The sequence below is a fragment of the Dipteris shenzhenensis genome, chromosome 2 (genome assembly GCF_047967505.1).
Source record: "Dipteris shenzhenensis isolate YYH24624 ecotype China chromosome 2, Dip_SZ_1.0, whole genome shotgun sequence".
In the NCBI taxonomy this organism is placed as follows: domain Eukaryota; kingdom Viridiplantae; phylum Streptophyta; class Polypodiopsida; order Gleicheniales; family Dipteridaceae; genus Dipteris; species Dipteris shenzhenensis.
In genome coordinates this window covers 45,048,139-45,073,396 of record NC_141597.1, presented here as the reverse complement: position 1 = coordinate 45,073,396, position 25,258 = coordinate 45,048,139, and the positions used below count along the sequence as shown (strand labels likewise).

General features: G+C 43.8%; 1 protein-coding gene across 4 annotated transcripts; it reads right to left on the bottom strand.

The window, feature by feature from the left end:
• Positions 1-1,060: 1,060 nt before the first annotated feature.
• LOC147904832 (Ran BP2/NZF zinc finger-like superfamily protein) lies at positions 1,061-25,258 on the bottom strand. 4 transcript variants are annotated; one of them, XM_087388589.1, is made up of 11 exons: positions 25,226-25,258; positions 25,094-25,138; positions 3,710-3,749; positions 2,807-2,922; positions 2,444-2,684; positions 2,195-2,268; positions 1,988-2,048; positions 1,776-1,891; positions 1,644-1,677; positions 1,412-1,557; positions 1,061-1,197 (listed from the first exon to the last, which is right to left on the bottom strand). In XM_087388589.1, the coding sequence occupies exons 3-10, from the start codon at positions 3,747-3,749 to the stop codon at positions 1,427-1,429; spliced, it is 813 nt and encodes a 270-aa protein (XP_087244715.1). In that variant the 5' UTR covers positions 25,094-25,138; positions 25,226-25,258; the 3' UTR covers positions 1,061-1,197; positions 1,412-1,426. The 4 variants fall into 4 exon arrangements, with proteins under 4 accessions (XP_087244715.1, XP_087244719.1, XP_087244712.1 ...); XM_087388593.1 differs by lacking the exon at positions 25,226-25,258 and adding an exon at positions 24,961-25,011 and having other exon boundaries at positions 25,094-25,191; XM_087388586.1 differs by lacking the exon at positions 25,226-25,258 and having other exon boundaries at positions 25,094-25,213.

Here is a 25,258-nt window from a genome sequence, read left to right as displayed (position 1 = left end):
GTAAAGAGGAGTTTGGACCAAACAACACTATCAACTCTCCTGTAAGCTGAAAGGTGCCTTCCACCTTGACAAAATCTACTTCAGTTTTTAGGACAGACTGGAGGGTAGGTGATCCGTGCAATAAGAGTTTGTCCTTCACGACAAGAAAGCCTAGCCAAAAGATTTTTTAAATTTCAACAGAAAACTTTACTGTATGACTCCAATTCTATTGTCACAACACTATGGTAAAGAGATAGATTACCCAGAGACTACAGAATCGTACACTCATGATAATTCTAGCTAGAACCATTTACAAATCTACACAGATGTTACAAGACAACTGTGTTCTAATGCCACTCAAAAACTTGAGGTTCACGAATCGGCTATGCTTGATTGGGTAATATAATATTGAGTAAGGCTGATTCCTACGACCATCTAAAATCAAAAATTGTGGCTTGTAGTCATCTACTCATGCACCCCTACCCCAAAATACGGAACCACACAAGAGAAACCTAGGCTGTATATATAAGCTTCCTAAACCTCCTACGTTCTAGCTCAGTTATTTTGTATGCAACACTGTTAAGCTCTTACCCAGTAAGATAACAGGAAACAATCCATCTCAGAGAACACTTTCTTAGTTTAACCCAGCAAGCACATCATATATGTTACTAGACATCATGCAATTTGAAAGAATTAAGTTTAAACCAGCAACATCATTCAGACATACTTGTAGACATACATGCAATCTTAAAACTAGTGACCTGTGCACAGCGACACTATCTTCAAAATTATGCCCAGGTGGACTCCCACCAGATCCTAGACGAGATGAACTGTTCTAAAAGCAGCATAAGCCAAACAGAATCTGCATGATGGAAATACTCAAATCAGCTAGAACGTAACCTATGGTCTGTGCTGATCCTCAAAAAACCGTGTCTTTTTAGCCCATAGCTATCAAGAAACAAAAAGAAACAGCATACCCTAGAAGCTGGAAGATTGCACCAGACATGACCACTGCTACTCCACTGACAACTCACTGCAGATCCATAGGAATAGCATCCTAAGGATGTGCACTGCAGAACCAACTTGACGAGACGACAGCTGAAGCAAACGGAAAACCGGCCACAAACTGACACCTTGACAGACTGCAAACCCTGACAGGGTAGAACGTGGTGACGCCGACTCTCGACCTCCATCCTCAAAAGTGCAAGCAAGCACTCACTGGAACAGTGGCAGCGGTATAAATCAATTCATAACACTTACTCGATACAACCAATAAAACCTAAAGGTGTTAAGAGCAAACTAAACAAGGATCACTCCTTTACCTTAAAAATGGAACCGCCTAAGGAAAACAATTAAGGACTATATTACCTGAACAGCTCTGCTAGATTGGATTTATTTGCCAGTGATTTGATAAGCTTAAACGTAAACAAACCTGGTCATGGGACGATCACTTTGCTGATTGCTTTCCATCAGATGGCTTCTCTGCTCCACAGCTCCTGCGATTGCATTTTGTTCGAAAAGGATAATTGACATTGCCACATTTGTCGCAAGCCCAACTACCATCTGGAGCTGTGGTATCTGTACAAGGCAATAGATCTCAGCCAGTGAATGGTACAACATAAAATGTCAAAAGGCTGATCTAGGAAGTACATTCAGAGAAATACCAGATGAGGAAGACTTTCCTTGCGTCCGCGAAGCCTGAAAGGAGCACCCATTACAGTCAGCATCTAAACAATTCATGACCAGCACGCTGCACAAAAACAGCCTATTTAGTTGCCAAATCATAAATAACTTACTGGTCCAGCCGGTTTTGGTGTGTTGCATTTCCGCATGTTGCATGTTGTTCTGAAAGCAAAATTGGAATTTCCACACTTTGGACAGATCCAATCACCTTCTGATGTTCCATCTGGACCTACACAGAATTTTAATTAGTATCAACCTTACCAGACAAAGACGCTTTCTCAACAAATCAATAATATAAATACCCCTGAATTTAAAGTCTAATTACCTCCTCTTCGTTTACGGGAACCATTCTCCTCCATGTAGAGTCCAGTTCCTGGGCCAGGTATCTATTTACAAAAAAGAACTACAGATCTTAGTGCACTTTAAATCTCGTTATTCCCATCCAAGATACCATATAGTAAGGACTCAAAAAGCTGCATTCAAAATTTGTAGTTACTAGAAAGCTAAACATGAACAAAAGATGGCTAGCTACCATTGGCCCTCGGCCCATGCTTAAGCTCATTCCATAAGCTCCATCAATTACTGGTCCGGTTGCATATCCCAAGCCTGCAATAGAATTTTTAAATAAAATTAGTAAAAAGAAGCATTTTACAAACAAACGTTCAATGAGGGTAAACTCATTTGCATACACAGGACATGTTCCGCATCAATACTAGTAAAAATGTATGATCATGCCAAGTTTCCATCACAAAATCCTATCCAATAATAAACAATGACTCACCTCCACCAACAAGAGAACCTGTAGGAATGTAGGACGATTGCAAAGGAATTGTGCTATAAGACGGAGGCACATTCAATGAGGTGCTGTAATCATAAGGTAAACCTGCTGCAGACGGAACACCCATCGGCACTCCATAACTTGGAGGCATTCCCAAATGTACAGTTTGTTGAGCGCCAGGACCCCCCATGTACATTGGTGGGGGTACCTGCTCATATACTGGCGGATTCATTGGTCCCACTCGCTGGCAAACAGCATGTTCCAATGATAATATAAGCTTTGACACCTTATAATGCTAGGCTCAGTACAACTAGAGCAATGCTTTTAGATAGCTGCAAAATAAAATCTTCCTTGTCCAAACCATACCTGTGCAGCATGAGATGGTTTGGAAGCTCCACATTTCCGCAGGTTACATGTAGTTCTGAAGGCAAAATTCACATTTCCACATTGTGGGCATGTCCAGTCTCCTTCTCCTTGAGCCCCTGGACACCAAAGACAAATGGAAAAACATTAAATGCCATCACATTTGCTTGATCAGTTCCCCTAGCAAAGCCCCATGAGCAAGGCTCTAAAGAATGCCATTACATCAAAACGGTTCAAAGGAAGTCAACCACGGACACCCCATTATGCTTGATATAGCTGAACAAGTAAATGGAATTCTATGGACAATCTTTACCCACGAGGGCAAACAGACATAATTTTACAAGAGGCAGTTCCAAAACCAACTAACTCAGTGTAACAGCATCAGTAAATGGAATTCTATGGACAATCTTTACCCACGAGGGCAAACAGACATAATTTTACAAGAGGCAGTTCCAAAACCAACTAACTCAGTGTAACAGCATCAGATGAAGCCATCTATGTCACCATCTTCCCAGGGAAAACAATATCCCAGACACAACAATCTCAACATTAATCACATCAATGAAGCCAGCCAGCTCCACATCAAACTATCACCATTTTCTCAGGGCAAGCAACTAGCCAGCTCTTGAACAAAACACTATGTCTACTACTATTTGCTAAGATATATGGATGGGCGAAATCAATCTAAGTAAGAAATCAAAGAGGCAACAAAGTCTGGAAAAAATGAAATTTGGAATCATTGGCTTATGTCGAATTGCCTACAGTATTGACAATTGAAAAAAAATCCAATCCTCAACTATCAGACTAATACATGGCTCGCAATGATTCAGTATTGACAATTGAAAAACGATCCAATCCTCAAATATCAAACTAATAGATTGCCTGGATATGCATGATTCCACTCACCATCTCCACGTGCTCGCTTTGGCCCTCCAGAGCGATCCATCTGTTTACAAGAAGATATCAGCTCTCTCTCTCTCTCTCTCTCTCTCTCTCTCTCTCTCTCTCTCTCTCTCTCTATATATATATATATATAGATGAATCAAGGAATATGCCCAAACTCATCCTCTAAAAACAACATAGTTCAGTATCAAAATCTCATGATAGTCACTCATAAGGTTGAGAACCATAAACTCCATCACGCATAGCAAGGACTAGCTACTATGACATCCCCACTGACGTCATCAGCGCCGCGCCCAACAGTGAGTGTAGACCATAGTATAAACATATGCTCTCACACATACAAATCTACACACCCACACATACTTGAGCATCCATTTCATAGTTGCAATGAAACGTGTTTTTAATTTTTTGAAACGTTACCAAACATTTGGAAATAAAAAATGTTATATTTTTTGCAGTGGTTTTTGGGGCAGAAGGCCCTAAGGTCAATTATTGCCCTATTTTTATCAAAATCGTCGAAGGAGTTGTCGCCATCACGCTTTGTTCGAAAACGCCTTCCTAGGCTCACTTCTAAGTGTATGAACATATGAGATTGCTGAAATGTTTTCCTCTATGTTCCTCAGTGTTCTGAGTGCCATTAGTGCATGAAATCATGCATTTTAGGTCCCAAGAATGTGTACCTATATAGTAGTTTTTTGTAAAACAGGCACCTGGGGAAATTTTGGAATCGAAACACGTTTAGAAACTGGAAACGTGTTTCCAAACGACTGGCAACTATGATCCATTTATACAAAGTCTTCATACAACTATAATTTCATTTTAGTCTCTCCCAAATGAGCATCTAAATCTAGTAGATAGGGCAACACACCACTTAAAATAGAAAGAATTATCGCAAATACCAGCAGCCCGCAACATGGACAACATCTTCACGTGTAATTTGCATGTCGGCTAATACGACAGAAGGATGTGCGTGCGTGCGTGCGTGTATGTCATGTGCACGGATTAGTATGTGACGTGTACTGGGTACACAAGACTAGCTCAGGTAGCCTCGGGAGGCTTGGATCTAGGCAAGCTTGATTCTCGGGTTGAGTGGCAAGGGTACGACTCAAATAGAGGTCTTCACTATTTTTGGTGCTTGGGGCCCGAGTCTATATAAGGGACCCAGAGGTTCAGTTCTCAGGGAGCCGATGGCAGCAAGTCTCGTTCCCAGGTGCCTGATTCTGGATTGAGTCGCGGACACGAGCCTGCATCATAGCGTAGCCCAAGGCCCAGTAGCAGATCCCAAGCTTCACAACACCACCTAGTGGTATGAAAGTTCGTGCCAGTAGCTCAGCTCGAGGCACGAAGGGGACATCTCCCGATTCGGGAACGCATCCCATAGATGTCATGGTTGGGTGGTGAGCAGCCTGCTTAGTTTCCTCACGTTTGGTGTGTTCTTGTGTTTGCTTGCAAATCAGAGGTTTCAGAAGTGCTGGGGTCGTGTCAGTTGGTATCAGAGCCAACTCATGAGGTAGGAACTTCTGTTGCGAGAATTTGGGACCAATTTTTCTCCACGTATGCCTCAATTTCGAAATTCATGTTCATGCCTTGCAAGTGACAGCTAGGATAGAAGTAAGGAGAGACAGAGCAAGAAGGGTGATTTCGTTGCAAGATGTGATGGGCTGAGAGAGAGAAAGAGAGATGTAGTTAGGTGGAGGTAGTGAGGTCCGAGTAGAGGAGTGAGAAGGGAGCCGTGAGAGAGCGTAGAGCTAGGGCGAACCAAGGGGAATTCCGCGTGGGGCTGGCTGCTCAGGGGACGTGATGGCAAGTAGAAGACGAGCGCAAGAAGGTGCACAGCAAGATAGGGCTGGATTGCAATCTAGGCCAGATGCTTTTTGGGGGGGCCTAGAGGCTTAAAAAAGCACTATCCCTCCGTTTTTGGAGGGTGAGCTTTTGAAAAGCAGGGCTTTACTAAAAGCCTACTCTCCCGTTATTAATTCGACCACCTTGCCTTCTCTCCTAGCCTATGGATTGCGCAACCTTCCAACACCTCTACGTCTTCATGCTCGGGATCCAGAAACGTTGTACGGCCTGCTATAGAAATCCATACGGACAGCTAGGAGCGGGAGTCCCAGGTCCAAGAATCCAAGCTGATCGTCAGCTCAACCCAACCTACCTTCTTCATCGGCCAACCTTCCCTTCTTCCGTCGTCTCCTCCCTAGCTAACCTTCACTTCGTCTCTACCTCCTAGCTCCGAGACCACCTACTTGTTTCTCTTCTCTAGCCTATCTTCTTTTTCAGATCAGATTTCAGTCATGGCTGATTCCGTAGACCCCGGGCTTGCAATGGGAGACCAAGATATGAACTACCATGTGGATGATGACCATGGTCTCTACGATGATTTGATTATGAAGACTACCTTCAGTGAATTCACCACTGCTCTCGATGCAAAATTTGAGCGTGTTAACACGAATCAAACGGGGTTGACACAACAACTTCAAGGGATTCAGACTTCACTCTCACTTTTGACTAGCACTGTTCAGGCGCTCACGCATGTGGATGCCTTGGCTTCAGTGTTAGGTCCGAATATCACTCCAGATCCTTTTCTCATAGATCAGAAGTCCCGTACCAAGGAAGTGGTTGACACTTGGTTGGACAAGTGGCAAGTACACTTCCAGTTTCACCCTTACCCACAAGACAAGAAAATGCAGCATGCAGCAGGGTATATGTCAGGGAAGGCTTTATTATAGTGGAAGGAACTCCGACCCAAGCCTCTGACATGGATAGAATTTGAAGATGTCTTCAGGAAGAGTTACTGAAGGAGGAGGAAGATTATGATATCATAGACAAGCTCAAAGCCCTCGATATGTCCAAAGCTGAATCTGACTTTTGAGGTTTATCTTCAGAGGTTTCGGGACTTGTAGACCAGAGCTACAAAGATGGATCCAGTGACCTTGTTAGGTTTCTTTGTGGATGGTTTGCCTGACTCGTACAAGCTACAGATCAAGAACAACAAGTGTACCCCTTTGCAAGAGGCCATTTACGTGCGCATCTATGATGATACCATGGCCAACGCAAAGGGAACCACCATTGCCGACACGAATGGGAAGAACAAGAGGAAGTTCTTCCAGTCTACCACTGCTACCGGGGAGTCGAAGTCTCTAGACAACGCCTCCAAGAAGCACTCGACTCAAACAAAGAATGGTTGTGCCCATTTCCTCCGTACATTGAAGTTAAAGAAAGGATGTTGCTTCATCTGCGAGGAGCGGAGCCACACTAGAAATGATTGTCCTAAGCGCAAGAACCAGATGCAAGCACCAGGTTTGAAGCTCCATGCAGATCCAGGTACCAAAGCTAAGGGAGCTAATCAAGTTTCGATGATAGGTATTTCTATAAATGTCATTACCTGTCCACTTTCTTGTAATTGCACTATTAATAATTCAATATTTGGTTCCCATGATCTTTTCCGAGTTTATGGAGAAATTAGGGACCAAAGAGTTCGCATTCTCTTTTACTCGGGCAGCTCTTATAATTTTGTTAATTACAAACTTGTGTAGAAGATGGGGTTGTCCACGATACCTAGCAATCACACCTACGAGGTGCAACTTTCAGCTGGGAAGCAATTTGATAATATTCCTCTTTTCAGAGACCTATTGTATCTGCGATGCAACTTCGGAATATAATAAACACTTCTCATTATGATGTGTATCAGTGTGTTTTGATTCCGCTTTCTTCATTTGTTGTCTCTGTTAAAATGATTTAAGCTAGTTTGAACACCGTGAATTGAGAACGTTATTGGATGATTTCATGGATGTATTCCCTGCTCAACTGCCGGAAGGTTTACCTCCAGAACGGGCAGTAAACCATTGCATAGGTTTAGTACCTCGGGCTCAACCTATTAGTGTTCCACCTTATAGGATGAGCCAACTTGTGGAGGATGAGTTAGCTTCACAACTACAAGCTGAATATGGGCTATATTCGCCCAAGTAAATCACCTTAGGGAGCACCTGTCCTCGTAAGAAAAAGAGAGAGTATTCGTGGAGAATGTGTATAGATTATAAACGATTGTATAAAGTGACAATTAAGAATCAATACCCTCTTCCTCGTTCCGATGATTTGATAGACCGTTTCGCCAGAGCGAAGTATTTTACTAAGATTGATTTGCGTACGGGTTATCACCAAATCCGTATCTATGCTAAACACATAGATAGAACCGCATTCCGCACTAGATATGGCCACTACGAGTTCCTCGTATTACCTTTTGGTTTGACCAATGCTCCTGCTACCTTCCAGCAAATGATGAACGATTTGTTTCGAGATTTTTTGGACAAATTCGTTGTCGTGTTCTTAGATGGCATCTTGGTATATAGCCGAACGCTAGAGGATCACATTGGACACCTCTGGATTGTCTTAGTTATACTAAGACAACATAAGCTTTATTGCAAGATGAGTAAATGTGACTTCTTTATGAAGGAGATCATTTACTTAGGACACAAGATTTCTTCTGAAGGTATTAGCATTGATCTAGATCGTATCCAGAAGGTCTTGGAATGGCCTTTTCCTCAAACTGTGAAACAACTTTGTTCTTTCCTAGGATTCACGATTTTTCTACGGAAGTCTGTGCGTGATTGTTCACATCACAGCACCCCTAACCAACATATTGAAAGGTCGTGGACGCAGGTCTACCTAGCCGATCTCTTGGAATGATGCATTGAATAAGGCTTTTGAAACCTTGAAGTTAACTATCAAGGAATCACCCGTTCTTGCATTACCCGATCCTACCCGGCCTTATGTTTTAGAGGCCGATGCGAGTGATTTTGCGATTGAGGCAACTTTATTCCAAGAGGGCAAACCTGTAGCTTTTGAGAGTAAGAAGCTAGACGACACCCAATATCGTTGGCCCACACTAGAAAAAGAACTCTATGCAGTTGTGTAGGCTCTGAAGGTTTGGAGACACTACTTGTATGGTTCGAAGTTTCTTGTATTGACCGATCACCAGTCAATCAAGTATGTGTGTGACGAGTCTGAATTGAGAGGAAGAAAGGCTAGATGGGTGGAGTTAATGCAAGATTTAAAATACGTTATTGAAAGAGTTCGCTGAATAGTGTGGCGAATGCCTTAAGTCGAGTCAAGTTTGTAAATGCTATGTCATTTACGGAAATATCCTCAGACCTATTTCAATCCTTGAGAGGGCTTTGAGCAACTAATAGTCATTTCAGTTCTTATTGGCAAAAAGTCCAGGATGGGAGCTCCATGGTTGACCAGGACTCAAGGATTGTGCCACCTATGGTACAGGCGGCGGGAGGTCAGTGGATGATTAGGAATGGCTTGCTGTTCCGGAATGGAAAAATATGTGTGCCACATGTTTTGGATCTTCGATCCAAGATTCTCTGGGAGTGTCATGATGCTCCTAGTGCTGGATATCCAGGTATACATCAAACTTTGTCTCTTGTGAAGCATACCTTTTATTGGCCTAAGATGCGTGCATTTATTGAAAACTATGTAGTAGGTTGCCGGGTTTGTCAGGTTACTAAGGTAGAACGCCTTAGAAGCGCGGGTTTATTACAGCCATTGCAAATCCCAGGTTATAAATCGGAAAGTATTTCCATGGATTTTATTACCGGTTTGCCTAGAACGCGCAAGGGTCATAACTCCATTTGGGTCATAGTGGACTGTCTGACAAAAATGGCTAGATTCTTACCTACTAGAACAACCATCTTAGTTGTTCAGCTAGCTCACGAGTTTGTGGACCACTTATTTAAGTTGTATGGTTTTCCCTCTGACATAGTCAGTGACAAGGACTCGAAGTTTACAAGTAACTTCTGGACACTTGTTTTTGAGAAGTTGCAAACTACTCTGAGTATGAGTTCCTCACATCATGCACAATCTGATGGCAGTACAGAGAAGGTCAACCAATTGGTTGAAGATATGCTTCGGGCATATGTTTCTAAGAGACAGTCTTCATGGGAAGATTATCTCCCTATGATAGAATTTGCTTAGAACAGTGCAAAGCATTCGAGTACTGGTTATAGTCCTTTTATACTTATGTACAGGTTTCAACCTAAGTAACCAGTTATGGTTGGTTTAAAAGGAATCCAAAATGATGTTGCAAAGACATTCTTACAAGACATGCAAGAAATGTTCAATTTGCCAAGGAGTCTATTAGAAGTGCCCAAGATCGGGACAAATTATATGCTAATAGACATCGTTCACCTAGAGAGTTCTCTGAAGGAACAATGGTATATTTGCGTATTCCCAAGGAATCCAAGAGCCTTAAGTACTGGTTTGGTTCCAAAAATATCCCCCGGAGACTGTGGTTTCTTCAAGGTTATTAAAAAAATTGGACCAGGTGCATATAAACTAGAATTGCCTCCTGATGTTAACGTACATCCAGTATGTCATTTTAGTAGACTAAAAGAGTTATTGGGTGCGGATGACCAACTTGTTTCTCCTCAAGAAATAATAGAAGTTACAAATTTGACTTTTATTCCATACCAGCTTGAGAGTATTCTTGAATTTCGTAAAAGACAGATTCGTAATAGAACTATCACGAAATACAAGATCAAGTGGAAGGATCGTGTTGAGGAGGATGCAACATGGGAGACATTACAGAACCTCCAGAGGACATGCCCGGGTTTTTTAACGAACTCAAGAATGAGTTCTTAGAGGAGGGGAAGTATGTCATATGCACGGATTGGTATCTGACGTGTACTGGGTACACAAGACTAGCTCAGGTATCCTGGGAAGGCTTAGAGCTAGGCAAGTATATACCTAGATGAATCCAGGAACATTCCCAAACTCATCCTCTAAAAACACAACATAGTGCAGTTTTAATCTCATCATAGTCACTCACAAGGTTGAAAACCATAAACTCCATCATGCATAGCAGGGACTAGCTACTATGACATCCCCACTGACGTCATGAGCGCCCAACAGTGGGTGTAGACCATAGTATAAAAATATGCTCTCACAGATACAAATCCACACACCCACACATACTTGAGCATCCATTTATACAAAGTCTTCGTACTGAGTTTCTGTCAGCACTCCGGAGGTGAAGGGTAGACTCGGCCATGACGAAGGCTAGCACTAAAGGAGAAGGCTAATCAAAAGGTAGTCCAAAATCTCTTCATTCAAGCTACAACTGCTTGTGAAGTCTATAAACGTTTTCATTTTAGTCTCTCCCCAACGAGCATCTAAATCTAACGAGCTAGGCAAGCTTGATTCTCATGTTGAGTAACAAGGGTACAAACCAGATAGAGGTCTTCGCTATTTTTTGCGCTTGAGGCCCGAGTCTATATAAGGGGCCCAGAGGTTCAGTTCTCAGGGAGCCGATGGCAGCAAGTCTCGTTCCCAGGAGCTAGGTGAGTCGCAGAAGCGCGCCTTCATCATAGCGTAGCCCAAGGCCCAGTAGCGAATCCCAAGCTTCACAGCGCCACCTGGTGGTATGGGACACCAGGCTGGTTGAGATCTAATTGGGAGTTCGTGCCAGTAGCTCAGCTCGAGGCTCGGAGGGGACATCTCCTTATTCGGGATCGCATCCCATAGATGTCATGGTTGGGTGGTAAGCAACCTGCTCAGTTTCCTCACGTTTGGTGTATTCTTGTGTTTGCTTGCAAATCAGAGGTTTCACAAGTGCTGAGGTCGTGTCAGTGTAGCACCCTCTCTCACACACACGCATGCGCACACACACTATGGATGTAAAAGACCACTATTTGTCAATAGCGGTCACCAGCCCCATAGATATTGAAGGGTCTCACGCAAACTTTAATACAATCATGTCATGTCATGTCATCTCTCTCTCTCTCTCTCTCTCTCTCTCTCTCTCTCTCTCTCTCTCTCTCAAATGATCAACACTCGTATGAAGCCACTAAAAGAGAAGATAACGGAAAAAGTGGACAACAAAATTACATGAGAAAGTCATGGAGTATGAATTGGGGGACTGCCAGATGGATGGTCTAATGAAGAAGGTTACACAGAAGATAAGTTCAATAACCTCATAGAAAAGATACCCATTGTAGGATGGGATTATGATGACATATGCATGGTTTATCAAAAGGGGTTACATGCTCCAATTTCTTACAAAAACAAGGCAACGAAGATAAAGATTCTTAGACAAACTCACAAATTAAAAGGCACAAAGATTTGGATATTAAAAAAGCTTACTCCGAACAAGCATAAACAAAGAGCCATGGAATTCATCAAAGTAAAGGAAGCAGAAGTGGAAGCACTTATCAAGGAATTCAAGTGTAGGCCTAAAGACTCATCTTAAAGTGATGTCATGAAGGCCATGTTGAGAGGGAAAGAAAGAGGGAGAAGTACAACCGGGGAGAGTGAGAGAGAGAGAAGACTCAAAAGATGTGGGTGTGTAGTGATGAGCCACACCACAAACTCTTAAGTTTTATTAGGATTAGGTTTTTCACCCTATGACTGTCTTAAGACAGTCATAGGTGTCATATCTTTAATAAAGGGGTGGCAATGTGCCTTTACCCCAACAACCTCCCACCTAAAGGCCAATATGCCTAAAGGGGAGAAAAGAATAAAAAATTACAGCAATATACAGTTACTGTATACAAGACCATAAAATAAGAATGGTCTCATCCTAATCCCATGATGTGGCGGCAATGTGCAAACCGCTCTGTAGGCAAGCTCTTAGTAAGCAAATCTGCAGGATTATCATCAGTATGCACCTTCACAAGCTCAAGTCGCTTGTCTTCCAGTACCTCCCTGATGAAATGATATTTTACATCTATGTGCTTGGTCTTTTGATGAAAGACCGGATTCTTTGCCAACATGATAGCACTCTGACTATCACAATGCAAAACTGGCATATCTCCTGTAATGCCCAAATCTCCCACCAGCCGAGTAAGCCATATTGCTTCCTTGCAAGCCTCAGTGGCTGCAACATATTCAGCTTCAGTAGTTCACAGTGCAACACATTTCTGCAACCGAGACACCCATGATATAGCACCTCCTGCAAATGTGAAAATATAACCGGTAGTAGACTTCCAGTTATCTGCATTCCCTGCATAGTCTGAATCTGTAAAACCATGCACCAATGCATCCTGCCTACCATAGCATATGCACAAGTCTTTGGTACCCTTGAGATACCTCAAGACACCTTTCACTGCTTCCCAGTGCCGCTTGCCTGGATTTGCCATATACCTGCTGATGACTCCCACCGCAAAAGCAATATCCAGACGAGTGGCAACCATGGCATACATCAAAGAACCAACTGCAGATGCATACGGAACCTTGGCCATTTCAGCCTTATCATCATCTGATCTGGGGCTGTCCTTACTGCTGAGTTTTAAATGTGGAGGCAACGGGGTACTAATAGACTTCCCCCCCTCCATTTTAAACCTCTGCAGTACTTTGTCAATGTACTCCTTCTCTGACAGAAACAAAAGTCCCTTGGACCTGTCACGAGTAATCCGCATGCCAAGAATATGGTTTGCATCACCCAAGTCTTTCATGTCAAAAGACTTATGCAGTTGCTTCTTCAAAGCACTAATCTCCTGCTGAGATTTGCTGGCAATCAGCATGTCATCCACATATAGAATGAGTAGCATCAAACTGCCATCCTTTGCCCGTTTGGTGTACAAGCAGTGATCGGTCTCACACCTATGATACCCTTGGGACTGCATGAAGGCATCAAACTTCTTGTACCATTCTCTTGGTGCCTGCTTGAGTCCATACAAGCTCCTCTTGAGCTTACACACAAGCTGCTCTTTCCCTTTAACAGCATATCCCTCTGGCTGACTCATATAGATCTCATCATGGAGATCTCCATGAAGAAAAGCAGTCTTCACATCCATCTGACATAAATCCATGTCCTCATGAGCAACAAGAGCTAACACTGCTCTCAAAGTAGTCATCTTGACTACAGGGGAAAAGATCTCATCAAAGTCAATGCCCTTCTCCTGTTTAAATCCCTTGGCAACCAATCTGGCCTTATACCTTGGTAAAGCATTTGAATCCACTTTGACTTTGTAAACCCACTTGCATGGCAAAACCTTTCTGCCTGCAGGTAGCTGCACCAAATCCCATGTATCATTTTGAAGTAGGGAGTCCATTTCAGATTGCATGGCTTTCTCCCACTTCCTTTTCTCTATCCTTCCCATAGCTTCCTTGAAGCTGGAAGGCTCACCACAATCTGTCAGCATAATAAAATCAGCCACATTATTGGCTCCTAGAACAAACCTGTCAGGAGGCCGTTGTACACGGGTGCTCCTCCTAACAAAATGTTCCGGATTAGGCTGCTGTCTAGCCTGTTCGTCATGCATGACGGGTGGCTGTACCACCATATCTGGCTGTTCTACAGCCCCATTTGCTGGCATATTCAGTGGTGCATCATTGGCAAAATTATATGGCTGATTTTCAGCCTGTATACCCTCTTGAACAGGGTTATCTGCAGCAGCCTGCTGCTGCATATAAATGGGCATTCTTTGCTGTCCGACATCATCATAAACAACCCTCCTGTATTCCACAGGTTGCACGGGTTCTTTGTGTACACTATCCTCTTTAAAGATGACATCATTGCTGCGTATAATTTTCCGTTTAACGGGATCCCATAACCTGTACCCCATTTCACCTTCGTCACCATAACCCATAAAGATGCATCTGGAGGACTTTGGCTCCAGTTTGGTGCGCAGTTCTTTGCGTATATGAGCAAAGCACTCGCAGCCAAACACACGCAAGTGCTTATATGAGGGTGGCTTGCCAGACCACACCTCTTCTGGCACTTTCAACTCCAAAATCTTGTTAGGCGACCTGTTGATTATGTGAACTGCTGTTTGCACGGCTTCTGCCCAAAAGCCATGGGGCAATGCAGCATAAGACAACATACATCGAACCTTCTCTTGAATAGTTCGATTCATCCGCTCACTTACACCATTTTGAGATGCATTATGAGGGGCTGTGAGTTCCTGTTTAATGCCCTTAGCTTCGCAAAACTGCACAAAAGCATGTGACACATACTCACCCCCATTATCGGATCTGAGGCATTTCAGCCTGCGACCTGTCCGATTCTCAACCTGAGCGACAAACTTCTTGAAAGCATCTAAGGCCTCGCTCTTATGCTTCAAGAAATAGACCCACACTTTGCGTGTGGCATCATCAATAAAAGTAATGAAATACTTTGCACCCCCTAGTGATAACTGTGGCATCTCACACAAATCAGTGTGCACTAGATCAAGCGGTGCTCTATTTTGGGGAGTTCTCCTCTTATGAGGAGTCATAGAATGCTTGCCAAATATGCAATGATCACAAGTAGGCAAATCTGAAAATGAAAGAGACGGCAGATAACCCAAACGTGACAGTTCTTGCATTCCTTTAACAGACATGTGTCCCAATCGGCTATGCCACAATGAAACCTTTGGCAGCTCGGTTATGGCAACAACATGATTACCTACACCGGAAACATAAAGAGGGTACAAGGTATCACTCTTAAAACCCTCAGCCACTACAACTTGGCCATCAATAATCACCCATTTGGAATCCCCAAATGTGGTGTGGTAACCACTGTCATCCAACAAGCCAGTGCTAATCAGATTTTTCTTGATTTGCGGCACATGGCGAACACCATCAAGCATAAATATGCGTCCATCAGGGAATACTATCTGTATACTGCCAATCCCTGCAATCTGACATACATAGTTGTTCCCAAGATGAACAACTCCATGAGTACCTGTGTAGGAAGTAAACCACTCCCTATGAGGAGTAACATGAAAAGAAGCACCTGAATCCAAGAGCCAGGTGTGCATGTCATGGCCATCAATAACCAAAGTATGTGCAATTACAGCAGAAGAGCATAAAACATCATGTCTGTCACTGTCACTGTCCTCTGCTGCAACATTCACTGCATCCAAGTCATCTGCCTTGGCCTTGCCTTTGCCTTTGCTTCCACTGCCTGCATCTTTTGCCTCAGCCTTCTTGGCTTTCTGATCCCGTATAAACTTGAAGCACTTAGACTTCACATGTCCCTTCTTGCCACAATAAAAGCATTCAATATCCTTTTTGCCACGGGACTGACTGCAGGATTTGGACTTACTAGCAGATCTCCCCTTCTGCTGAGTCCTGCCTCTTTCCTGTACCTGCAAAGCATTGGAAGACTTGCTGCCCATATTGTTCTTCCTGCTCATCTCCTCCATAAGGAGAGAGCTCTCCACATCAGCATACATAAGAATGACATTTGAATTTGACAGGGTGGTCTTGAATGTGTCCCAACTCTCAGGGAGGGTACACAACAAGAAAGTAGCCTTGAACTCCTCATCAAGGTTCAACCCCTGTGCAATCAGCTGTGTAAAGATGGCATTGAACTCACTCAAGTGTGAGGTCATAGTTGTACCTTCCTTCATGCGAAGATCAACCAGCTTCTTCAACCAATAAACCTTACTGGCTGAACTCTTTTGGGCATACAACTCTGCTAGCCTCTGCCATAGGGCATAAGAGGTCTTTTCAGCCTGAACATTGAACACAAGAGTATCAAAAATAGTAAGCATGATAGCTGCCCTTGCGGACAAATCAAGCTCCTCCCATTCATCATCTGCCATGTCAGATGGCTTGACACCCTTCACCCTTATGGGCTTAGAAATCTTCTTTAGCAGAAGTACATTCAAACACTGTTCTGCCCATAATGCATAATTGTGTGCTCCTTCCAATTTTTTTATGTTCAGAATTAAAGATTCACTTCCCCCTGATGCCATATCAGATAAGGAAAGTTCCTGACTCCCTGTAAGTCAAAAAATGACTGAATAAAGTTCTGAATTCTCAGAAAAAACCTGCTCTATCAAGAGCCAGGAGCACTCACAATAGTGCTGATTTTACTGTCAAAAGAATCTGCAGCAAAACAGAAAATTTCCCTCCAGTTACTGTACCTTCTGACACACTGTACCGTGCTCAAATACGCATAAAACAGTAATTTCAGAATGCTGCAGCTGTTCCACAAGTGCTTTAACAGTGCATCATCAGCTGACGAAGCACAAAACACTGCTGTCCTGATCACTTCTCCCACCTCAGATGAGGTATTGCACTGATTTTATATGCATAAACCACTTGTCATACACTGTTTTGTTCACTGAAAAAGAAGCTCCAGACTCTTCAGCCTGTCACAAACCTGCAACAGAAAATGGGACAAATCCCAAGCAATCACCCTTCTGCCAAGGGGATAAAAGGCATCTGAAGGTCTCAAACAGTAACCCAAGTGCTCTAAAGCAAAATCTGGGCAAAAGCCCCTTGATTTGACACCTGTACCAAGTGAAAAACACCTCAACACTGAGGTAGCATACAAAATGCAGCGCTCTCCTGGCACTTTCACCTGACAATGCAATGCATAAACAGCCCTGTGTACACAATAACAACACAGATCCCAACGTACAAACACTGAAGAGAAAATCTTTTGAGCACTGTCAACGATGGACAGTTAGGGACCGAGTAAACTCGATGCGCCCTGGCCAAGCGTGGCTCAACTGAGATTTTCCAAGGTGTCGTACACAAAATGTGACCTGCAGAAATGTCACTGAATACACTGCGGAAACAAGACCAATGTGGGCTCCCTGGCTCCACACTGCCTCAAGGCATACACTACATAAGCTTCCAGGCAAAAGCCCTTTGAAAATGTCACCCAAAAGCTGAGATTTGCACTCAGCAAAAGCATAAAAGTCCTCTGCAAAATCAAGGCATTACCTTCCCGAAATAAGATAACTGTGCAATCAACCACACATTGTGGTACTAGTCACCTCAAGCACGAGGGACTCGAAGGTACTTGCTGTACCTTCAACACACAGTTTTGAGAACTGAAAATGATCCGGGAATGAAGAGCAGAGTGCTCTCTCTCCTTTTCCTTCTTCTCCCAAAAAAAAACTGTTGTACCTGCTGTACTTTCTGTACCTGTGTACTTGTGCAGAGTACCACTGTACCTACTGTACTTGTGCAGGGTACAGATCCAAAGAAAAAAAAAAATTTTTGAAATGCACTTCTCTGACGAAGCTCCTTGACGCAGCTCCAAATCGAAATGCACCTCCCTGTCGCAGTCCGTACGGCGGTCCGTACGGTACGGTGTCCGTACGGTCGTACGGACGTCCGTACACGACTGTACGGCGCGCGAATCAGCTCGATGCCTGCACGCGTTGCCTACGCCCACGCGCTGCTGCCTGCACTGCCGCCCTGCTGCTGCCCGCGCTGCCGCCCTGCTGGTCACTAGGGCACTAGGCCCGAGGGAAGAAGGTGGAGGGAGGGGGTAGACCCAGAGTGGAGAGGGAGGGATAGGCTCTGATACCAGTTGAGAGGGAAAGAAAGAGGGAGAAGTACAACCGGGGAGAGTGAGAGAGAGAGAAGACTCAAAAGATGTGGGTGTGTAGTGATGAGCCACACCACAAACTCTTAAGTTTTATTAGGATTAGGTTTTTCACCCTATGACTGTCTTAAGACAGTCATAGGTGTCATATCTTTAATAAAGGGGTGGCAATGTGCCTTTACCCCAACACATGTTGTGTTAGCATTATGAATAATTATGTTTTTATACAATACATATAGCTTTGTAAGACTAGAACATATCCAATCGTACAAATTTAGATTTTTTTTGTTCTAAAGTCCAAAATTCTACAAAGAAAATAAAAGAGACGAAAAATGAGGTAGGAAAAAAAAAAAAGGAAGACATGCTTAGCAAGCAATGCAAGACTTCTATCGTCATCAGTGCCCAAGCATACGCAGCTATACTGGGTTTCTAAAGGCCCACGGACTCTCTTGAGCAAACCCAGTGCTTACCAAAATACGTCAAATAAACAAAAGAGAAAGATAACAAGAAATAAAGAAAAAATGAAGAAGGCGATTAAGCAAAAATAAGCAAACAAATCAAGAAACAAAATCGACCAAAAAACAGAAATAAAATCCCACCCTCCCTCCCTCCCTCCCTCTCTCTCTCTCTTTCTCTCTCTCTCTCTCTCTCTCTCTCATGTAGGAATGAAAGAAAAAATTTACAAATGAATGAATTATTTAAAACATAAAAAACTAAATGAACCTCTTACACTTATGTACCGCTTCCTACAAAGATGCAAAATTACATTCCTAACTTGGAAAGCACATGCATACTCAATTAAACTCTCTTTTGAAACTAAAAGAAAAACCAGCTGTTCAGCTCCCCGCTTTTTGTTTTCAGCTTATGTTCAATCATTCTAAACATGCCTAAGGCCGATACACCATAGATAAAAACTGCATATCTAAGATTGTGCATACTTTTTTCATTATTTTTCTTGGATTATACCTCTTGTGTATTAGTAAAGTGATCAAATTACTACATTGAGTGATAAAAGACTCCTTAGTTGTACAACGGTGGGAAAATCTATTAAATCGGGAGAAATGAATCCATATTTTGCCAAATCAGAAATGTTTGAGTCAATGTGGCAGCTCAATATGGATATGGCAGCTCTAGATCAAGCACCCGCCAGTTTATGGAGTTTTAGCATGGTGAGCTGGAGGCCTGGGGGTCGAAGGCAAGTCCCACATGCCTGGGTCCCGTCAGGGTCCTGGTATCTTCTCTGCTCTCTAAGTTTCCGTTGAAGACTCTCCTGGAGAGTCCACACTTGAGGTGGCACCTAATAAATAAGGTGGGGGGAAAGAGTTCTCCATGAGATGCTTGGTGGGTGTAAGTGCCTCACACAGCAAAGCCGGCTCTCAAAACAAAAACAAAAAATGTGAGGCATTTTCATAATGTGTAAACCACTATATTCAGGTTGTTCACGTTTATCATATATATCAACCTCTAATCCTACGGTACATTGATAAAGTCTAAGATCTAAGAAAGCACAAGAATCCCCTCTTGAAGTGCAGTTCAGTTTACAAGAGTCATCACGAGGATAGATTCTCCAAAAGCACAAGCGTCTTTGTACATAAAGTCTTGAAAGTCAGGACAAATAAATCATCTTTAAAACACCTAACTTGGCTAGGAGTGGGGTTTGATGTAAAGGCTACTTATTAATCCCATATATCCTTTTAGGGCTCTCTCTCTCTCTCTCTCCCCCCCCATCACGTCATGGCCCCCTTCCTCAGGCCAAGCTTTGCTGTGCGACGCTTTTTGGCCTCACGGGGGTGCTCTACCCCCCCGCCACTGCATACAGAACACCGCAGGCCCCCTCTACAGCGAGGGGCTGCACCAGCCTCCTCTACAGCCTCACCTACCTGCTCACGGCGCCTCCAGCAGCACACAGGCTGCTCCAGCCTCCACCTACCTGCTGACGGAGCCTCCAACAGCACACGGGCTCCTCCAACCCCTCGACCCTCTGCAACGCGGCACCACCAGAAAACCCTAGCCCTCATCACCTCCAACCACACCTGGGAGATCCCTCTCACTATCGCGACCTGCAAGCAACCCCCCTGCACCATCACAACCAGCAACCAGGACCCCCGGGCCCTTCTCCACCCCTTAGCAGCATTACCAGGGCCTCTCTGACTCCCAACTCTAGCGCTCAGCCCCACAGGCTCTTCTCCATCACCTCGACCTGCAAACCACCTTGACTTACCCTCAGCAGCCCACACAAGGCCTCCATTGTCCTCGGATCTGTCACAGACCCCCCCTTCGAGGATCCTCCAGCCTTCCGTGACTCCCCAAGACACCTCACTGGTGCCAAGAAACCCCAAGGAACTGCCGAGAAGCTGCCAGCTCAACCCCTCCTGGGGGGAGCCATCGTCAGTCCACAGATAATGGGGGCTATGTGCCCTCTCCCCCATTTCAGTAAATAATTCCTGCAAGACATTCAGTGTTATTTGAAAAGCAGAAAATAAAGAAGGGCGATGGCCAAAGGGGAAAAAGGCGATAGGAATAAAGGGATACCCAAGAAGGAAGAGAAACCACAGAAAAAGCTCACCATGGACGATGTGAACAAGTGTAGTAACCGTAGTAGCGGCCTACAGGCAGACAGCACTGCCACTCAAAAGGCAGCCAACAAACACCCTCCCCAGACAGTTTCTAGCTCAGAGTCGCCTTCATCACCTGCTGCACCATCTCTGGCAGTGACTGCACCAATACTGACAGTATCTGGGGCAGCACCAGAGTTTACAGAATCCTCATCATCATCAGTGGTTGGGTTAGGAGGACCTCCTCTCAGCCTGAATTGGCAGCAGAGGGTGACAAGAGGTGCTGGTACACACTTACGTGCAGATGGTTTGAGAGCCTTGGGCTCAACATAGACAGGCTGCCCCCTTCCAGTATAGAGTTGAGGCCCCTCTATCCCGCTCACATATCACGAGGTGAACAAAGTCATTCGAGAGGATCTCCTACAGTTACACATTCATGACCCCATCAGCTACTTGTGAAGCTCAACTTCTACAAAGACCATTGCTTACGGGTTTCAGAAGAGGGCTTCATCGACCCACTGGGATGCACACGGATCCACCTCCCCCACTCGATTGGGCAGTCCCGGGTCTCATCACACCGCCTTCGTATAGAAGAGTGGTCAAGCGGAGGGAATACCCAGAGGAGGCTGCACCTGTACCCTGTGCAATTCTCAGGAGATCGAGTCAGAGAAGCATTTCGCTTTCAGGTGCCCGGTGTACTACGAGATTGGAGGTCGGTACCACTACCTTTTTAAAGATGGCTTCGACTCCTTTCCCACCCAGACCAGAGATACTTGGCCACCTTCATTCATGAGGCCGTACGACACAAGGAGCAATTGATCAGGGCATGTATAGGAGATCATTACACACATCTAGACTCCTCTCAAAGCATGATCACTTAGTTTTTCCAGCCAGACAGCACTGACCAGCAGAACTCATGGAGACGGCAATCATGGGGACCTGAGCCAGAGTCAGCAACGCACTGAGTCACATATCACGCTACGGGACCTTGCTTCCATGCTCCATGCTCACTAGACCAGATGCACGACCCAGAGGTGTGACCGTAGCACTTGTTCGCCCCACGGCCACAACCAGGAGACATCAACAGGTGGTTGTACATACTCACAGCCACCAACGCCCTATCACAGGATTTATGCTACCATCGCAACCTCACACCGACGCCCTCCTCGCGTGGACACTCTTGCACACTTACACTCCAAGAGTTTGAGTACCGATGCCCTTATGGGCATGACCATGGATTACAGATTTTGCATTTGTCATGAGTGTTCATTTAGTCTCATAGAACCTTTTTGGTCTTCTTAAGACCTCTCTCTCTCTCTCTCTCTCTCTCTCTCTCTCTCTCTCTCTCTCTCTCTCTCTCTCTCTCGTTAGTCCAAATGCCCTTAATTTGCTTTGCCACCTCTATCTCTTTTAGTCTTTGAGAGCATGTAGGGTGCCTTGTTAACTGGTTTTGACCCCAGTTCAATAAAAATCGGCTGGTCTATATCCCTCTTGGGAGGTACGTGTTGAGGAAGGTGACCAAAAATATCAGCATATAACTGTAGTAACATGTCTTTGGCCTCCACTACCAGTCCATTGCCATCTTCTATTTTGGCCAAATAACTAGCATGAATCCCACAAGCACCCTTTAGGTCTCTGGCTACTCTTCTTTATGAAATGACTGTCAACTTAGGGGATTGAACTCCTATCAATGTTATTTGCTTGCCAAAATGCAAAAACTTCATATTCATGTTGTCAACATCCATTGAAAACCCACCCAAAGACTTCAACCATTCATAGCCCAACACAATCTCAATGGGTCCCATATCAAGGACAAACAAATCTAATAAGAAAAGTATAATCGTTTTAAAGTTATCTTTAAGTGGCCTGACAACATTGATTATTGATGGAATGGTCACCATTAGCCACCTCATCTCTAAGCCCATGCTCCAATGTCGTTGGATGTAACCTTACTGCTTGAATAGGCCTAGAATTGATGAAATTGTGGGTGCTCACACACAGGTTTGCAGTTGATACAGCCTTCCAACCTAGGAGTTTGTGCATCTTTACAGCCCATTAAAGCCTATGGAGAGAAACCGTGTAGAGCTGATTGAGTGTCCTAGAATCATTCATTATCCTCTACACAAGAATTCCCCTCTGAATCTCTGTCATCGCAAAAATAATCATCAATAATTCTAGATTCCATTGTTGGCAAGCTCTTTGGCTCTTTGAATGGAAGTTAACAATTTGACATTGAGTGCCCCCAAGCCAAACCACCTAGGTAAAATGGAAAAGAAGTCACCTTTTTGGAGCCTTGAGGTGCTTCATCGTTCTCTTTTTGTTGATCCAAACCTCAATCTCTAGTATCATGCTAAACTTTGCCCCAAACTTTGCCTTGTCCACTTTTCTCCACAAAGATAACAATGATTCTTCTTTTTTATCTCCTCAATAAGAGGAGCCTAAGATAGATCTACTTTCTCTTTTATATACATCAACTCATCCTTTACAAGAGGTCCCAATAAACATTTACGTCCTCAACCTTGTAGGTCTTGGTATGCCCTAAATTACTGCCACTTATAGTAGAATAACTAGGAATACAAGGGGTTGTTGAAGAAATAATTGACTTGTGGTGGTACCCAGACTACCAATATTTTTTTAGATAGCCTCTATAAGGTGTGACCTAGCCCACATAAAAATTATTGGCCTATCTAAGTGAATGATTTAGAAATTCAAGGCTTCATTATATACCTAGATGAATCTAGGAACATTCCCAAACTCATCCTCTAAAAACACAACATAGTGCAGTTTCAATCTCATGATAGTCACTCACAAGGTTGAAAACCATAAACTCCATCATGCATAGCAGGGACTAGCTACTATGACATCCCCACTGACGTCATCAACGCCCAACAGTGGGTGTAGACCATAGTATTAAAATATGCTCTCACACATCCAAATCCACACCCACACATACTTGAGCATCCATTTATACAAAGTCTTCGTACTGAGTTTCTATCAGCACTCCGAAGGTGAAGGGCAGACTCCGGTCAAGGCTTCACTATATCACTACACCTTGATTAATAGTATCTCAAACTTTCCTATATGTATCCCTTGTAGAAGACACGGCATATCTAAAAGTCTACCATGCATCTATACTCAATCAGGTGAACCAAACGTAGATGACCGCATTGCTAAGAAGAAAAAATAAGTATGCATGCTAACCCTAACCTTATGAGACACCTCTATCACGTTATCCTTTGAGGTACCAAGAAGAGAGACAATTTATATCATATATGCCCCCCTCGCCAAATGATTAATTGCCCTTTTAATAGTAGTATGATCTTTGCTTAAGCATGTCAAATGACAACTTCTCTTTCATGGCTTCTCTTCCAAGTTTCAAGGTGCTTAAAGGTTAGCTTTAGATTTTTCTCTTTAGACCCCTCCACTATTCCTTTTTGGTTATCCAATGGATTTGGGCATAGAGGATTGCTACATTCCACATATGGAATGACTCCTTCTAACCTCAATCTAGTAATCCTCCCTTCACTATGCCTTTTTGATAATCCAATGAATCATTCCACAACAATATGGGGTTATCCCTTCTAAGCTCAATCTTGTAATCCTCTCTTAGTCCTCTAACTAAGAGAGCTTATAACGTTACAATAACCCATGATATCTTCAAGTTTCGTCTTCCTATATCTACACAAAATACAATTTTTTAAAATGTGAGACATGAACCTATAAACGTTTAAAAAGATTTGAGAGTTCAAAAACAAAGATGGAATGGAGAAGAGGAAAATTTTTGGACTAGGATAGTCTTAAGAAGATGACATACATTCAACAACAAAATCGTGAAGTAGGAGCCAAGAACAACACCCTCATGTTCTATTTCAAATTACACTCCACTGGGTGAGCATAGCACCTCAAATTCAACAGCCTTTATTGTGCTTTCCTACCTACACATAGCGATTTCGCAAGGTAGGCGAACCAGAATGGAGAGTAAACAAAACATACACCCAGCCAGTCTCTGGGGAACAGGTTTCCCATGCCTCAAAGCAGCTTCCAAACTCGATAAAGGCAAGGGCCTCAGGCCTCCAGCTACCTGAATGTGCTCTACAGAACACACACCCAACAGGTGCATGGGGGTACTCCGACCCACCCCTGAGTTTTGTGTCCGACCCGCTCCTGAGTTTTGTGGAAGGAAAAGGAACTAATAAAGACTCTCTCTCTCTCTCTGGGTCGCCGTTCCAGAATCGGTCTGTTCATGGCTCGAGCAGAAATTTTGGTTATCTCTCGCGGTACTCTCTCTCTCTCTCTCTCTCTCTCTCTCTCTCTCTCTATCTGTACGCACGCAAAACAGTCGTGATACAATGTCTTTGCAGGGTAAAAACACACGAGCTACAACTCCCTCCAGCCTCCCTCGCCCGGTAGGCCAGTTCACGTACCTCTCTTCTTCCATTCGCATCAGAAAACTTAGCTAATCTGGCAGCATTACACTGTTTTCAAGAGAGAATTGAAAACTGATAACCTGCTTTCCAAAGAAGGTTGAAAACTGAGAGCAGCAAGAGAAGGACCTACCAGGAGTCAAGAACGCGAGGGGCAACAGCTCCGGAGAACAGCACACTTCAAAGAAGCAGGCAAAGAAAAGTTCAGGCTCAGTTGCAACAAAGTCGGGGAAAAGAATATAAGTATTTTCACATACCAACTTACAAGTTTAGGGTACCCGAATAAGGTTTTTCCCCG

Excerpts from the sequence above, each read along its gene's own strand:
- LOC147904832 (XM_087388589.1), bottom strand. The coding sequence starts at position 3,749 with ATGGATCGCTCTGGAGGGCCAAAGCGAGCACGTGGAGATG. Across the intron at positions 2,923-3,709 it reads AAAGCGAGCACGTGGAGATG|GGGCTCAAGGAGAAGGAGAC; the intron begins GTGAGTGGAATC and ends TTTGGTGTCCAG. Across the intron at positions 1,892-1,987 it reads TTCCCGTAAACGAAGAGGAG|GTCCAGATGGAACATCAGAA; the intron begins GTAATTAGACTT and ends AATTCTGTGTAG.